Genomic DNA, 17,744 nt, shown 5'->3' on the forward strand with positions numbered 1-17,744 from the left:
AAAAAAAAAACACTCCTATTTGACCTCACTTCTCCTACTGTGCTAAATATCACAGGAAAAAAATAGTAGTATTCAGTGAAAGAAAAGTATTCTCTAAATTTTATGGATTCTTAATCAATCTGAATCTCTGACTCTCACCTTTCAGAAAGGTAATTCTTAGATCGGTATTTGAAATTTTGAGGGAAAAAAGTTAATCTACCAATCCACTCCCATTACAAATATTTCTAGTAAAGAATGAAGAGAAGAAATAATACTTGAAAATATTCTTTAGTTATGTTCTCCAAGATGATAACTAGATTTGCTATACAGTTATATGAATAATGTAATTTTATAATTATATCAACAATGATACCAACAACCCTTTCAAAGACATTATCTTGAGCATCTGTACACATTTATTTTGAAAATGCTGCAGTGTTCAAAGCACTCTGAAACACTTCAGAATGCATCTTTTGAAAGCTCATATTTATAAGCATCTTCAGCATCTTAATAATTTAAAAAATCTGTATTGCACTGACCTTGCATTCTCATCAAATTGAGCTGAATGAATGAATTAATTGCCTGCAAAGCTTTAAAATCTTTTTTTTTTTTTTTCCTGACAGAGTCTCACTCTGTCGCCAGGCTGGAGTGCAGGGGCGTGATCTTGGCTCACTGCAAGCTCCGCCTCCCGGGTTCAAGTAATTCTCCTGCCTCAGCCTCCCGAGTAGCCGGGATTGCAGGCGCCCGCCACCATGACCGGCTAATTTTTGTATTTTTAGTAGAGACGGGGTTTCACCGTGTTAGCCAGGATGGTTTCAACCTCTTGACCTCGTGATCTGCCCTCCTCGGCCTTCCAAAGTGTTGGGATTACAGGCATAAGCCACCGCCTCCGGCCCAGCTGTAGAACTTTTTAAAAAAATACCCTCAGTGTCAGGAGATCGAGACCATCCTGGCTAACACGGTGAAACCCCGTCTCTAGTAAAAATACAAAAGAAATAGTCGGGCATGGTGGCGGGCGCCTGTAGTCCCAGCTACTTGGGAGGCTGAGCCAGGAAAATGGCGTGAACCCGGGAGGCGGAGCTTGCAGTGAGCGGAGATCGCGCCACCGCACTCTAGCCTGAGCGACTGAGCGAGACTCCATCTCAAAATCAAACAAACAAACAAACAAACAAAATACCCTCAATGGAGGCACATATGCCTCCTTTGAGAGAAGATGAGGTCCTTACACTAAATCAAAAGTCATTCCCAACTAAATGGCATGAGCCACCGTGCCTAGTCTAGCTGAAGAACTTTAAAAAAAAAATACCCTCAGTGGAGGCGCATACCTCTCCTTTGGGAGAAGATGAGGTTCTTGTATTAAATCAAAAGTCATTCCCAACTAAATCTAGAGAGTAAATGAGTTACTTATCTGGGACATGTGATTTTTGTGCCAGATCATTTTAATATTCATAGTTTTATAATTTTATTGGGAGCAACTTATTTTTATATACTAATCTCAATCTCTTCACATGTATTCAGTAGTCAGTAAAACTTCTAAATTCCAGAAGAGAAATTATCAAAAATTATTTGCAATGATTGTTTTCAAGAGTAAGTTTACACCCTCCCAAGGCACCTGCTTTAAATGGATTATTAATTAGCTTTTGTGAGTTCTGACATGCCTTTTGAAAAAGTCTGGCCACAATTTTATATAGCCATAACTCATATGTAATAATATATTGTATATTTAATAGCTTCCTTTGACCTATAATGAAACTAGTGGCTTAATAAAATTAACCAGAAAAAACTAGAAATGTGTATGTATTTCAGACATTCATTCAAGTAACATTTATAGGGTCTTTAGATAAAGTATACATGCTAGTCGTATTAGTATAAATTTTAAAAGCTATTTTGATATGTGGTTTCTTTTGAATTTGTCAGAGATATTTAAAATGGAAAAGACTCTCAGAAATCACCTAATGAATTAGAAAAGGGAGATTAAATGTCTAGTTAAAAGTAACTGATATGTTAGTTGCAGGCATAGAACTAGCAAATAGGTTTCCTGAGAACTTTACTTACCACTTTTTCCCTCCAGCACTGGCACATCCAGTCTCTTAATTTAGGATTAAAAGCCTAACTCCTTTTTTGGTATTTAATCAGAAAAAATAACAACAAATTTGCTTTTGAAACATTTTTTGTTTTGTTTTGTTTTGTTTTGTTTTGTTTTGTTTTGTTTTTTTGCTCTGTAGAGAACAGACAGAAAAGTGAAGAGTTAATCAAAGGAACCTAGTGCTTAATTCCTTAAATTTGGAGAACAAGCACTGAAGGCATTATGCTTAGACTGCAAAGTCACACCAATTATTTTAAAATAATTTAAGCAACACACTACACCTTCTTTAGGCAGCTGGCAAAATCCCTTGGTTCAAAAAAAATGAATTTTCTTCTTGATGCTTGAAAGCTTGTGCTTTTGATTGAAAGTGCACTCAGTTTAGGGCATCCGCTTTAGGTCATTTTACAGCTATGGCAAGATATTACATGGCAGTAAATAATCTCACCTTCCAGGTAAAATATTTTAAATGGCTTTACACTTCATATAGAGATGAGTAATCTATCAAAAAATCTAAGCATGATAAAGAAACCAGTGTAAGGGCCTCATTAAAACTGAGGACGACTTAATGTGGGTGCTTATCTAGGGTCCAGGTATGACTTGCAAGAAGCACTTAACTCGGAACACTTTAGGGGCCTAGCTCTAGCAAAGTGAATGTGGACATATTTCACACTCTCTTTACCTCACCCCAGTTACCTGTTCATCTAAAGCAGCTGTCTTCAATGTGTGCAATGAAAGGGGAGAAGATAACAGTCCTTGCTTATCAGAAATATTCTTCCTGTTTGCCTGATTCTAATATCTTAAAACATAATGCTCTGCCCTGTTTTTTTTTTTTTTTTTTCAATAAAAATGAGATGTTAAGTTTTAATCTAGAACAAAGCTCCTTCAAAAGTCCTTTACTAACTGACTGCAGGCTTGCAGACAATTTTTCTTTTTACTGTGGTACCTTAAAAAATGTTGTGACTCAGGTTTTATTTTAGTAATTAAGGCAATGTAGAACCAAATTTTGTGTTTCACAACGAGGAATAAGAAGGAGACATAGGCTGGGTGCAGTGGCTCACACCTGTAATCCCAGCGCTTTGGGAGGCCAAGGTGGGTGGATCACCTGAGGTCAGCCTGACCAACTATAAATTAGCTGGGCATGGTGGTGCATGCCTGTAATCCTAGCTACTTGGGAGGCTGAGGCAGGAGAATCACTTGCACCCGCGAGATGGAGATTGTGATGAGCCAAGACCAGGCTCTTTGCACTCCAGCCTGGGCAACAAGAATGAAACTCCACTAAAAAAAAAAAAAGAGGAGACATTGTAAGAGGTTACTAGAATGTATATTATCATTTAGATAAGAGGATGAAACTTCATTCTGAAATGAAAGAAGGATTTTGTCAAACATTTATAGTAATAAAATTCTACCCACAAAGTTGCTAATCAGAGTTTCCTATTCCTGGGCTTCTTGGTTATTAATTTCACTTGGAAGCATTAGTCTCAATATGCAAAAGCCTACCAAGGTTGGTCTTATTATTAATGAAACTAATGCAGGAATCATGTAAGGAGGCAGCTGTTTCTCATTATTCCATTTTTTCATTTTAAAGAAAAACTTTAGACAAGTTAAAAGTAGTAGAGTTTATTTGAACACAAACAATTCGTAAATCAGTCAGCACTCGGAACCAGAAGAGGTTCTGAGAGTTCTGCCCAGCAATGTGAGCAGCCACCTTTTATAGGCCAAACACAGAAGCAAGGTAGATAAATCACTGGTTGGCTACACTAGGAGTCAGCCTTATTGGGTCATAGAGCAATGAGGCATCTACCTTATTTGGATGTGGTGTGATATGATGGCTGCCTATGACTGGCTGAAACCCTTTTGCTGGACTTGTAGTTAGGTTTTGGATTGTATACGTACTAAGGTTGTGTTTCATTATATAGGAACTCAAATTATAGAGACAGCCTCAGGTTAATGGCCTTTTGCTTATTTGATTTAACTGATTTATTGATTCTAGGTAAATGTGGTAAGACTTAGGGTACTGTATTTGTTTCCTAGGGCTGCTATAAGTTATGGCAAACTTTGTGGATTAAAACAACAGAAATTTATTCTCTCATCATTCTGAAAGCTGGAAGTCAGAAATCATGGTGTCAGCAGAGCCATGCTCCCTAGGAAGGCTCAAGAGAAGAATCCTCCCTGTCTCTTCCAGCTTCTCATGGCTCCTAGAAATCCCTGGGCATTCTTTGGTTCACAGTCGTATCACTTTAATCCCTGCTTCTGTCTTCACATAGCCTTCTTCCCTGTATCTCTCAGTGTCTCTTTGTGTCTTCCCCTCCTATGAGGACACTAGTCGTTAGAGTTAGGGCCCACTTTAATCCAGTATGAGCACATCTTCAATTTCTACCTTGATTACATCTGCAAAGACCGCATTTCCAAAATGGTCACATTCTGTGGCTCCACGTGGACATGAATTTTGGGGGAACTTAGTCCATTACAGACATCACATCAAATAAGTTGCATTTTAATGTCACAAGATTATAATTATTTCATGAGAAATAATGATCGGTTGTATCAAAAAGGCATCAAATATGGGATCATCATTAAAGGAGCCTACAGTGACTTCCCCCACTCTCTTCTTGCTCTACAATGGATCTCACCTTAGGTCTCACCAGGATAGGTATTTTAGCTAAAAGATACTGGTAGCTTTTTGTTGCTGTTACTTGATGTAGTTCTCATGTGGAGGGATACCAATTAGAGAGAACTGGCTTTAAATCTGCACTGCGTGATGTAGAGTAGCTCTTTCCTCATCTAATTCTTTTAATGATTTGCCATCATTTCACCAAACAATGACCAATGGAGAAAAAAAAGTCAGCAAACGTAAGACAAGCCAATTAATTTTTTAATGGGAAATATATGAAACTATTTTCTAAAATTTAGTGTAAGAACATTTGCAGAATTTCAGTTATATCTATCATTTAGAATGTTGAAGTGTGACTTGTTCTGTTTCAAGGCACACTAAAGAGCCTAGCTTGCCTTAGGTAGTTAAGTGGTTCCCAGCAAGTTCTGCGTGGGGTTACCTGTTAGAGGTCAAACTAGGGCATTGAGGACAGTCTGCAGTCTGCTTCTTGTGCTCAAGGAGTAAACCTCACCCAACGTAGGCAACCTTTTTCTCTCAAGTCCAGAAGCCCCTCCTCACCATTAAAAACTGTGGCTAGCAAGCCATGATCTTTTCATCTTCAAAATGTCTTCACTGAATGATTGGTATTAGGTGCTTGGCATCAGACAAATCAAGAATTAAAAGAGGTATAAGTCTTAACAAGCATCAGACTTTGGTCAGATACCTCATTTGAAGTTTGGTTTGGTTAAATATCAACATTCGTTTGTGATTCTTCCAACTCCGTTTCAAACCACATAACCTTCGACTTAGAAATTTAATCAAATTAAGCATTGTGAATCCAGGGGTATGCAGTAGCAGCCAAGCAGTGGTTGGGATGTTCAAGTGCCTGTTAGAATCACTACATAAGCTGTTTATCTGAAAGAATGAGATTCCAGATGTGAATGACAGAAGACAGAGGAGGCAAGACATTCTGATTCCTCTAACTATGACCATACAACGCTTTTATATATTAAAACAAAATCTATGGTTTTAGTTTGGTTTGTCTTTTGAACATAACCTCTGTTAATTTTTTTCAGTTCTTTGTTTCAACACCAGTTTTCAGCTATGATGCCATTTCATACTACAAAATATTTAGTGACAAGGATGGCTACAAACATATTCACTATATCAAAGACACTGTGGTACGTTCCTTCCAAGATTTATCTCCTCAAAGATCATTCACTTGAGGTTGCTCAAATAACGCTCGGTTTCACACAACATAATGTTTGTCTTTTTATAGGAAAATGCTATTCAAATTACAAGTGGCAAGTGGGAGGCCATAAATATATTCAGAGTAACACAGGATTCACTGTAAGTATTGCACGAAGCGCGATGCACCATTCAGGTTTTAATTGGCACCGATGGACGTAAATGATACTGTACCAACTCTCTTAGTTAAGAAGATTTTTGTTACTCTATAATTCAGACAGTTGTGAGTTCATTTACCATTGTATATTTTAAATAACTAGTCAAAATGATTTTCTTTTGGAAAAAAAAGTCTTCAGTAGGTGGTAATTTCTCTTCTGATATTTGGTAGGTAATTATATAAAAAGCATACAAATTTTAAGATAATATCTGGTTCTAAAGGCAAATTTTACCCTTCAGGACTTGAAGCAATGAGCAAGTTTCAAAATACCCTGGAGGGCAGCCCATAGATATGGAGCATCTTTTGTAGTGATTCATTGTTATATAAGTTGAACATTATTATTTATAACAGCTATCATTTATGGAGCAATTACTGTGTACCAGATACTGTAGAGTAGAAATGGTTATCCTAAGTTTGCAGATGAGAAAAGGGATACTCATAAAATTTAATTAACTTGGCCAAAGGCCACAGTTAGTTAGTAGCAGACTAAGATTCAATCCTAAAGCATTAAATCTAAGGCTGTTATTGTTAACCTGAACATAGGACTGCTTTCTTACAGTTCTTTCCTCTTCAGTCCATTCTGCATACTATTTAAATAAACCATCTTCAAATAATCATTTATGATAAAACTGCTCTAATCACAAAAGTATACTTTCTTTCTACAATTTCTAATACAATCTGCATCTAGGGATCCTCTCTTAGTGCTGAAAATCTGCCCGCTATTAGCTGAAATTCTAGGAGCAAAAAGGTGAGGACCATTAGTCCAGGCTCATGGAATAAAAGCCTGTCAGAAATCTATTATCAATCTTTGGAATTATTTGAATGGAGGGCAAAGGTGTTTGGACTTTCTTTGGAGCAGCCATTAAAATCACTAGAGTAAAGGGCAGGGACATGCTCAAAACTGGTGGGAGATTCATTTCAGACATGATGTGTTGAGGAGGTGGGGAAAAACTGAAGGCGGAGAGCCCCAGCTCTGGTCATAAGAGACCTGGACTAGAATAGTGGCAATGCAGTAGATGCTCTGAGGACAAAACTGCACCTCCTTCTTTGTTTGCGTCCTTAGCACTTAGCACAGCGCCTGACACAGAGGAGTTCAATACACATTATCTAAATGGAAGAGAGAGCAGAATAGACAGTAAAGACAGATGGAGGCTAAACAGGACTGGCGAAGGGAGACCGTCTGGGAAAAGAGAGAGAAAAGAGACAAACTGGACCCAGCTGCAAGGGTTAGAGAGGGAGACAATCAGGGAAGCTTCCACATAACAAGGAAGCGGCACGGGGCTGTTGGGGAAAGACCCTGAGTCCTTTATTCACAGATCGTTTGAGGTTATGCGGGGAGGGCAAGGGAAAGGGATGATGGGAGTCATGCAAAGTTAGTAAAGATGCATAGAAAGGTGTTAGTTTAGGAGATAAATTTTGTGCTATAAACGAGTTGTATTCCATTGCTGTTTTCTTCTACTTGGTGCTAATAAGATTTTCAAGATACCTAGGACAGAGTGAGAACTGGACTGCCTAATTGTCCTGAGAATTCAACCAAACTTCGGTTATCCCAAACTTTTCACATTCGTGGGGGGAGAATAGTGACAGTTTCTGATACTCAGATGAACATACAGCAGAGTGAAAACCACGTCACGAAACTGAATTTCCCACTTCATGGCTATTTTAAGACAGGTTAGAATCAGAACCTGGATACTTAAGTAACAAGCATGTTCTCTTCTGACTTGTTTTACATCTGGCTAAATTTACATGCCCTGTGTGTGGTATCCAGTGTGATATCCTCAATTTGTAGCAAACCTATCTATTGATAGGGTTTCTATAAAATAAATTCAAGGTATGTTCAGAATCACAGATAAAATTAAATAACATAGTACAGAGAAACAGGTAAACTGTTCTTAATCATGGAAAAGGCAAGGTATGATATTAATACAATTTCCTAGTTAATTTGCATGGCTCATAATGAATCAGGATATAATGTACCTGTAATAAAAACAGCATTCAGCATAATTTAATCTTCCTCTGATGATTTGGAAGTCAGAATAAATACACAAAGTTCAGTTATTAACAGCAGTTATTTGTGTACCTAAGCACCAATTAATAAATAGTTTCATTAGATGAATGCTTACCTATATTGATACTATATTAGTATTAATACTAACAATTCTATTATCACTTATTTATCAATACTTAATAATTTCTGGATATATTTTCAGGTTTTATTCTAGCAATGAATTTGAAGATTACCCTGGAAGAAGAAACATCTACAGGTAGTTTATGTCCATTCATTCTGTTATTTCTATATATTGATATTTTAATATAAAAAGACATCATCTCCAGGAGATGGAAAATATTTTTAAATTGTGGCACATCATAAAATTATTTATGAATTGAGAGAAAACATTTGGAGAATGTTGTATATTACATCAGTATAAAAAACACACACTCTCAAAATGTTAGCCAATTCAAAGTATTTGTTTTCAAAAGGAAAAAATAAGAAATTCTAATGCTCATATAAATACTAAATACTATTTTGGTACTGAACATTTTAACTACATATAGTTAAATTGAGGACATTTCTTTATTTAACACACATTTGTTGAATACCCAGTATGAACCAGGCATTGTTTTTATTCTGATAATATGTGATTTCCTTCACTCTGGCTCACTTTGGCACCACCCATCCCTGTCCCTATATTAGTGCTTAAATTCAGTCCAGTTGTCCCCTTGATGACTGAAATGGTGCCCTCGACAGCCCTTTCTGGATGTGGAAAGGAAAGCGATAGTTACTACATGCTGGTAGTCTATTATATGCCAGGCACCTTTTAATCTGACTTACATATGTAATTTCATTTAATTCCTACAGCCCTATGAGGCAGGTAATGTTGTTGGAGCCAGGATTCGTACCTGGACATGCTGATCTCTGAGCCCTTGCTGTTAACTGCCTCCCTAATGTTTCCAAGGTCACACCCAAATAGGGACATGTGCTAACATACTAACCCTAACAGAGGAAATAAGAAATTTGCCCTCTGTCATATTTCTCTGTTCCCTCCTGGATCGTGATCTTACTTTATGTGTGAAGAAGAATCATTCTCTGGGTCCAGCAATGTCTCTGGCCAGGCCACTCTCTGCCATGCCCAAGGCAAAGTCAGGGACAGCAGCAGAAGAAACTGAGAGGTGGCACAGGAGACCCTGATAGCCACCATGGGGTCCTGACCTGTCCAGACGCTGGCATGACATCATCGAAACTCCTCCACATGGAATTCTGATTCTGAGGGTGTAGGATAAGGTCCCTGAGTTTGTACATTGAAGCCAATCAACCTGTTCAGGAACCACACAGATGACTCTGCAGAGTGAGTGTGGGGGCAATGTGGGCAGTACAGATTGGCTTGTGCAGACTGTGTGGAGGGGGCATTCCCAGCCTGAGCTTCCACGAGCCCAAATTTCCTGCTGAAAGGAATGAAGGCACAGAAGGCACTTAGAATTGTCATTTCTTATTTCTAATTTGCCTATTATTAATTTACCCTTCCTGATATATGGTAAGAACAGGGACTCTTTCTTGGTAATACTGCCAGATTTTCCTTCTATGTTTTGCCATGGGGTGGAAACAGAGAGATAGGAAGATGAAGAACTATGCATTCCCAAGCACTTTGTAAAGTGTAAAAGATGAATGGTTATGGGAAATGACTACCTCACTGCCATTTGAGGTGTTAGATATTTCTCCCACTCCAGGGAAACCACATAGGGCTTCTTCCTCAAGGTTTGTGCCTATTAAGGCAAAGATGGATCAAAAATCAAGCTACATCAAAATACTGTGATTCCCCTTTACTTTAAATGATATTGGCAACAGAAAAATAGAGTGGGTTTGATGTCAATATGTAAATTAGTCACTTTACATGGAGTAGTACATTTTGATAAATACAATCTCAAAATTTCAGCTTAGTTTTATTTTCATTTCCCTCTAGAATTAGCATTGGAAGCTATCCTCCAAGCAAGAAGTGTGTTACTTGCCATCTAAGGAAAGAAAGGTGCCAATATTACACAGCAAGTTTCAGCGACTACGCCAAGTACTATGCACTTGTCTGCTATGGTAGGTAACGGACCTCACACAAGCACACCATCCCCACGGGCATTGTCGTCATCCTCCTCACCTCTATCTGATCAATTCTTAGCTACAGTTAATGAGCACTTGTTATATGTACGAATCTTATCTTGTGCTTATAGAAAAAGAAATGAAAGGAAGATAGGATGGTATTAGTATCTTCACTTTTTTGCAGCTGAGGAAATAGAGCTCGAGGAAACAGAGTAACTTGCCAAAGGTCCACACTGCGACTAAGCATCAGCCAGGATTGAAGCAAGGGTCTGTTGCCTCTAAGTCCCATGCTCTTAACCACCGCATTCCACAGCACTAAGATTGCATGCAGAGGCAACCTATCATCTAGGCTTCACAGGATTTGAGCAATAGCAATAAAAGAAATGTTCTCTGATAAAATGGTTGCTGGACTCTCGGCCCCCTTTTCCCAGAGAAATATCAAACTCTCACAGCCAGGGGAATGAACAAAGGCTTAGAAACCTGAGATCCCCACCTCGGAGGTCAATCATTCCTCAAACTGTAATTTCAATGGGGATAGAAAATGAACCTTTGTCACTCAAGATGTCCTTTCTAAATTTGGAAAACATCGTGAGTAATACATTCAAATATAACAAGCCATAAGTAAGAAAATCTACAAAACATTTCCTGATTGTTTAGGATATACGTACACTTAATGAATAATTTCTACCCATATAATTTTATTTTATGCACAACCTTTTATCTATATCTTAAGCATGTGGCAAACAATAAAACAGGTTAGGTTAAGAGGCCAATATAGATCAATGAAATATATTGGGGTCTAAGTCATTATGGAGATTTGGAAAACTGACTTGGGAATCTCTAATTCTCCAATCTCTGTCACCTCCCCCAGCTTATTCCTAATTTGGGGCTGGGAGTTAGAGTACTTGGAAAAAGGTATTACAAAATGTATACTACCCTCCTATTTTAGTATCAGCTCCCCTGGTGGGGGGGTATGTGGCTCAAAGAACAAATGGAATCTTTGGCTGCTTGATATCCCTGTTCAGTTGCAGAGGTCCTGAAGATCCCATAAAGGGAACCAGAATGAAGGCTACCCTAACATGCCACTTCCTTCAGTCCAGCCACCTGGCCCCTGAACCTAAGCTGCAGCTCATTTGCCTATGTGGACATGAATAAGCATTTTAACCCAAATGCTCCTTTCAAGATAGCACAAAGATGTCAGTTTGAAATAACACTTTCATAAAATGTTTGGTCAGTGGCATCTTTGAAATGTCAAGAGATTGTTGTTCATGACCATATGTGCTGATTGTGGTTACTGGCATTTAAAGGTAGGCATTAAATGTCCCTCTCAAGTTGTATGCAACATTTTTCAACCTAAGCTATGTATTTATGCAACATAGATTGAAAGCTTACGTGCCAGGCACATAGTATCATTGAACTAACCATACTGAGTCATCTGTTTATCTATCTTTTCTCCTGGAAGGCAGGGGCTACTTTCTTTTAATCTTTGTATTTCTAAGACTAAGAGGAATGTCTAATACATAATAGACATTCAATGCTTGTGGAATTAACATAGATATGAGGTAATATTGCTGTCCTTTGCAAAGTCTACAAAAAACTGGTTTTATGCTGATGTATTTGCTGATGAATGCATCAGTGACAGTACATTTACATCCATGCATTTGTATGTGTATGCATTCTGCATTTGTATAATGCTTTAATGTTTTTGGAAGGCACTATCTCACATTTTATATTAGTTTGTCTTCCTAATATATACTTGAGCCTGTGTGCCCACTGAAGAGATGAAGAATAAAAGCCTAAGCTCTCATCAAAAGTTGGTGGAAGAGTCCTTTCTAGAACTTGAATCGCCTGACTTTTCCACCACTCACTCTTCCTCGGCAGTATGGTAATTTCCCATTTAGCAAAAAATATACTGTGTGGGAAGCATCACATCGTCTGGTGTTTTTGAAGCTCCAGTAAAATGAGTCACTGCGCCATCATAGGAAAAACCTTGAAATCTTTCCCTTCGGGACTAAGAGTAAAGCCTCATTATGTAACTTCAAACTCTCCCGAGGGATGGTTAGTAAGTCCTAGATGATAGGATCAAAACAGGTAAAATCATATCGATGATGCTGATGGAACAAAAGCATGCAAGGTAGGCTTCTCAAGGATTGATGTTTAGGCCACTAGGATCACACCTTCCGTCCAGTGTCAAATGCAGTCAGTCATTTATTTGTCTCATTTTTTAGGCGAAAAAAAAAAAAAGATGTGCAAGTTTCCATTATTGAAACTACACACCCATGAAAATTCCACAGGGTAGATGCTGGTTGATTAGACTCTAGAAATTTATATTCATGTCTCATTTCTTTGCACTCTGGCTGGAAATATAATATGTATGTTTGTCCTTTTCATAACTTTGATGAAAACTGGCCAAAATGAAAATCTCTGCAATAACATTCTATAAAATTCTGAGATTCCACACAGGAACTTTTGGGTCTTGAGGGAGCCTAATAAATACCATCCTTTTTCCTCATTTCCAAATTAGACTAGGATTCAGGCAGGAAACCAAAATATTATCTTTATTACTTGTAAAGGCTAGTTGGAAAATGTGGTAAACCTGTGTGGTTTCCCAATATTGCATCCCAGAATTATACTTACACAAATATGGGTACGACAGGGCAGCCACCATCTTCCTCCATGGGGCTTGGCACTGGCACAGGTACAGCACTGAGGAACAGATCAAAAGCATGTTCTCTGCAGGCAGAAAGATGCCAGAAGCAAGACAGAAGGAGCTACTCATACCCAAGTCTTCTCAGAACTCTACAAAAAATTCATTTCTCCTCTGCTTTGCATGGGCCAAGCATGCTACGCTAATGGGTTCCCTCCACATAGAAGGTAGCATCCTCACCCTATCGGGGGAGGCGGGGCAAATGAATATGTACCTCCAACCTCCACATTTGTTGCTTTTAACCTACTGACGGAGCAAATTTATGCTTAAAAAATTTATTTCCAGACATTATTTGATCCTGTATTTCAAATAAGGAATAATTCATTTTTAATTATTTGTAGATCTTGCTAAAAATGGCCAGTTTCTGCATAGAAAAGCTGAATGCATGTTGGAATATGTAGTGGACACTGGTGTGCCAGCCAGATCCCTTCATCCCCATCTTCAGGACTGACTCAGTCATTTCTTCAGCTGCTGAAAGTGCTAGTGGCTGACAGCTTACAGCTGAACAGCCCCCTAACCCTAACTCCCCCCAACACACTGGAGTTTTCTCTTCTCCCAGGCCACATCCAATGACTGCTTCATGCTAGGGGATAAAGGCTGGCCTTGTTGCCCCATTGGAGACAACTCTACAAGCCATCTAGGGGTCTCTATGTGACAGCAGTGGCATCTACCTTCCTCCCCTGCCCCATTCTTCCTCCTCTTCCCCCACAAGTGTGCATCCCAATACCACCCCCACAAACCTCCTTCCAGGACTGCTTCCCAGGGACCTGCCACAGCATATTTTAAAAGGAAGTATATCCCATATAGATTTCTGCATGTATTACTGCATGGAAGAAATACTAGATTTTACCCATCTAAATAAGCTGAACATTGAACCAAGAAACCAGATTGAAAATACAATCTGGGTACTGGTGAAGGTTGTTTGATAATAAAGACACAGCCAAAACTGGCCCAATACAGCATGACATCTTCCCAGAAGGCCATTTGTCACTGCAGCTTCTGGGGTGCATTTGTGTAATTAGATATTAACGATTCAGGATTAGTCTTGGAAAAGTGCACAGGCAAGGCGTCTCTCACAGCTGTTCTTTGAGTGGGCTTTGATCTCATGTATTGTTTAAATGTAACTTAAAAGTGATGTTTTCTTCTCTATGGGGAAAAAAATAGCTGCAGAATTAAAAGATGTGCTGGCACTTGACACTAATCACAAATACTACCAGCAGCTCGTCTTAAAAACAAAGTGTTATTTTAACACTAAGCCATGATTTTGTTTTCATCCTGCACACAGGACCAGGTGTCCCCATTTCCACCCTTCATGATGGACGCACTGATCAAGGTACTCTCTTGCATGCTATTTATCTTGTTTCGAGTAATCCTGAACTCTCTGCGATACTCCGCAAGAGAAAGCAGGACAGTTTCTCCACACCACCAAGGGAACTGCGGTGGAATCCTGTTATCACACCACTTATTATTGCACAGATTTGGATATTATTTGGGTCAAACATGGTCCTATGAAATTTAATAATTCTTTGCAGTGAGAACCTGGCATAACACAGATGAGTTATATCAGAGGGTTTAATTCTATCTTCTCCAATCAGCCTTATAAAAAGCACAGATTAGAATTGGGAAAAAACTTAACACATTCAGTACGATCTTCCTTCCAAAATAGAATTTCTAGTTTTTTTGTTTTTTGTTTTTTTGTTTTTTTTTTTGCTCAGGGGTTGGGGTAGGGGGTTGTTTGTGTGTGTGTGTGTATGTGTGTGGTAACATCCCAAACCAGAAACAAATTCTACATGTAACTTCTTCAGTTCAGAGCAGAGGGTGACTGTCATGCCAGCTTTTTTTGTTTTAACAGCTACATCACATTGTTGCCACGTATGAACGCCCTGAAATTTGGAGGCTCTTTCCATTTTCAACTGCTATCAAGACAGTCCTCCTCTATCCTGTGTTTGTGATATTGGTTCAAAATAGTTCACATCTCAAAGACGACTGGTTTTGCTCTCAACAGAGTTGTCCGAGTGTCTAATTGCTCTGATACTCTCCTGCTGGCTCTCCATTATCTTTTGATTTACTATTAAACAACATTATAGAGTTGGAGTTGTTGGAGGCCAGGGACAATGAGGCAGATGCCACTTTCTTCAGCACTCATGCCTGCAATTGCTCCTGGACAGCTTTGGTGACAAGTCAGGAGACTGCCTTGGGATTAGTTTGGCTGTCAGCTCAATGGCTCAAGTATAGGTGAAAATAATGAGAAAAAAAAACAATCAATTTGGGAACTCTGGACAGGACAGGCATGGTGATAATGGGACTGTGAATTTAGTTTCATTTTAAGATTTTTTTTAAACCTTGTGTCTAATAAGGAAATACTTGTAAGAATAACAGATTATGTTTCTTAATTTGACCATCTCAGTCAGTGAGATTGATTTCAAGTCGACAATGTTTTGTTTTAATAGAAATCACCATCAGGGTATAATTCCCATTTTATCAAGACTCAAAATAATAGCCAGCCTTTCTTTTTCGATAGCATGAATTTCCACTTTCTTGAGATCCTTCTTAGATTCCTGGCAGATCTCTTTACTGATTTGGAAGCTCCTTTATTTCACTCACTATTTACAAAATAGGTACATACTCAGATATATCAGATGTAATTAAATAAGTGCTAACTGAAAAAATAGAATTCAAATTCTTTCAGAGCACAGTTCCACAACTTACCTAATGTGAAATTATTCTCCCATGTTCATTATAAATGCAGATTCCCAGGCCTTCCCCAAAGATTTTAATATGGTACATCTTAAGTTATGCTTGGAAGTTTGTATTTTTAATAGTAAATGTTCAACTGCTGTTTTGGAGCAGATGCTGTGTCTCTTATTTACATCGCATTTGGTGTCAGCAATCTCATTTAACAAATATTTATGGAACTTCTACCACATTAAACCAGACACTGCGCTAGGTCCTGGATCTATCTATAAAATAAAGAGATACTGGGCTAGATGATGTCCTTGTTCTCAAGGAGGTTATAGATGAGTAAGGAATATGAACATGGAAATGAGCAGTTACAATACAGTGGGGTAAGTTCTAAGATAGGGGAACTACAGAAAGCCTGGAAGCCCACAGGAAGAGCAGCTCATCTGAGTTTGGGGGATTAGGAAATGTTTACTAATGATAGCTACCACAAGCCTAAGACTCATGAATATGAAGTAGGTGTTGATGCTGTTTGGATGATTGGTTTGATAATGGTTTTTTACTGAGATAGAGGATTCACTGTAGAGATCAGGTTTTGGGAGGATGATGAATTTTGTTTTAAATGTTGAGCTTGAGGCACTGATGGGATGTTTAAATGGAGTTGCTCTGTAATGACATTATTTTGGATCTGGATGTCAGAAGATCAGTTTGGACTGAAGATACTGATGAAAGTCATTAGTTTATGGAGCATGTGGTAACTAAGGCCTTGGAAGTGGATGGCATGAGCAGAGTGACAATACAAGAGTGGATAGGGTTAGTGGGGAGTGAGCCTACAACAAAACTGTGTGGATCATCAACACTTGAGAAATGGAAGGAGAAAAATGAGCCTGGAGAGGAGACCAAGAAGGAACAGAAGGAGGGGAATAAACTTGAGAGTATGGTATTGTGGAAAGCAGGGGTTGAGAAGAACTCAAGGAGGAGGAAATAATCAGCCGTGCCAGATGCTGCAGAGAGTGAAGGAAGACTTGCTCTAAATTAATGGACTTAGCAAGAGGGAGATTGACATTAGCTTGGTCAGAGCCATTTCAGTGGAGCAGTGGAGGTGGAAGCCAGATTAAAGCAAAATTAGGTCTGCATAAGTAAGTTAAAAAAAAAAAAAAAAAAAAAGCAGTATTTCCAGTTGGCCTGAGTGTGATGAGAAGAGGGGATTGGTGGGATGATGGCTGTAAAAAGTTGATGTAGGTTTAATTTTGTTTTTCAAAGAGGATAAACATTTGAGTATGAGTGAATGTTGACAGAGGAAATCAGGAGAAAAAATGGAATGAAAACATAGAGGAGGGAGGTCCCTAAGAAGTTGAGAAAGGATGAAGATCAGAGACAGATAAGAGGATTAATCTCTTGTGATGTGATGGGAGAGAATAAAGAAATTGTTGGTATAATTGTATGAAAGTTGGAACACAGTGAAATGGCTTCATTTTCCCTGCAAAGAGGGGGAGGGTTATTTGAACATAGCAGGTAGTACTTGAACCAGATTCTGTGGGAATCCAGAAGAGCTGGAATTGACAGGGAGGGCCCAGTTAAAGCTTAGTTGCTTTCGGCACAGAAAATGCTCATTAAAATTAACTAATTCATTAATCAGCCTTTCCATGGATTCTTCCCATAATTAAATTAATGAGCAATGTGGGATTTTAAAATGATTCAAACAGAAATCAAGTATAAGGTCCATCGCTGTCATAACTCAATTTCATCACAATGAAGAGCCTACAAATACATGTGGAGCAGATACTACATGCCGGATACTAGGTGCTGTGTGTGCTTGGTACTGAGTATACAGTGATGGATGAGAGAAAGTAAAAGGTGTAGTCTGGCCTGTACTCCCCTTGCTAGGTTATAGGTTTTTAATGCACAGCCTTAGTGAGAAGCCCATCTGCCAACTCTCACTCTCCCCACTGCCCCCTGTGAGATTCTGTTTGTACTCCAAGAGGTGGAAAAATTGCCCACTCACTATCCATAAAAATGCAACTCTAAATGCTGAACCCTAAAAGCATTTAGATTAAATTTGGCATTTCATTAAGCCACGTATCAGAAAAGTCTGGGAGCTAAGAACAGAACAGAGGAAGAGTCAAAGCCATAAGCACGTAACAACACCCGGATACTGTCTCCCACTTCCAGTGCTTGTGGTAAAATAATACAAATAGTAATCAGTCAATC

The 17,744-nt window shown here is 38.7% G+C and overlaps 1 protein-coding gene across 2 annotated transcripts in view; it reads left to right on the top strand.

Moving 5' to 3' along the window:
- FAP (fibroblast activation protein alpha) overlaps window positions 1–17,744 on the top strand; it is a 74,475-nt gene that overhangs the window by 36,333 nt on the left and 20,398 nt on the right. For both annotated transcript variants that reach the window (XM_017890970.1, XM_017890971.1), the window contains 5 exons: window positions 5,732–5,836; window positions 5,935–6,005; window positions 8,271–8,324; window positions 10,020–10,144; window positions 14,140–14,187. In XM_017890970.1, the coding sequence (XP_017746459.1) occupies window positions 5,732–5,836; window positions 5,935–6,005; window positions 8,271–8,324; window positions 10,020–10,144; window positions 14,140–14,187 (403 nt within the window). The remainder of the gene's footprint in view (window positions 1–5,731; window positions 5,837–5,934; window positions 6,006–8,270; window positions 8,325–10,019; window positions 10,145–14,139; window positions 14,188–17,744) is intronic.

Source organism: Rhinopithecus bieti, unplaced genomic scaffold (genome assembly GCF_001698545.2).
Source record: "Rhinopithecus bieti isolate Rb0 unplaced genomic scaffold, ASM169854v2 scaffold_19966, whole genome shotgun sequence".
NCBI lineage: Eukaryota > Metazoa > Chordata > Mammalia > Primates > Cercopithecidae > Rhinopithecus > Rhinopithecus bieti.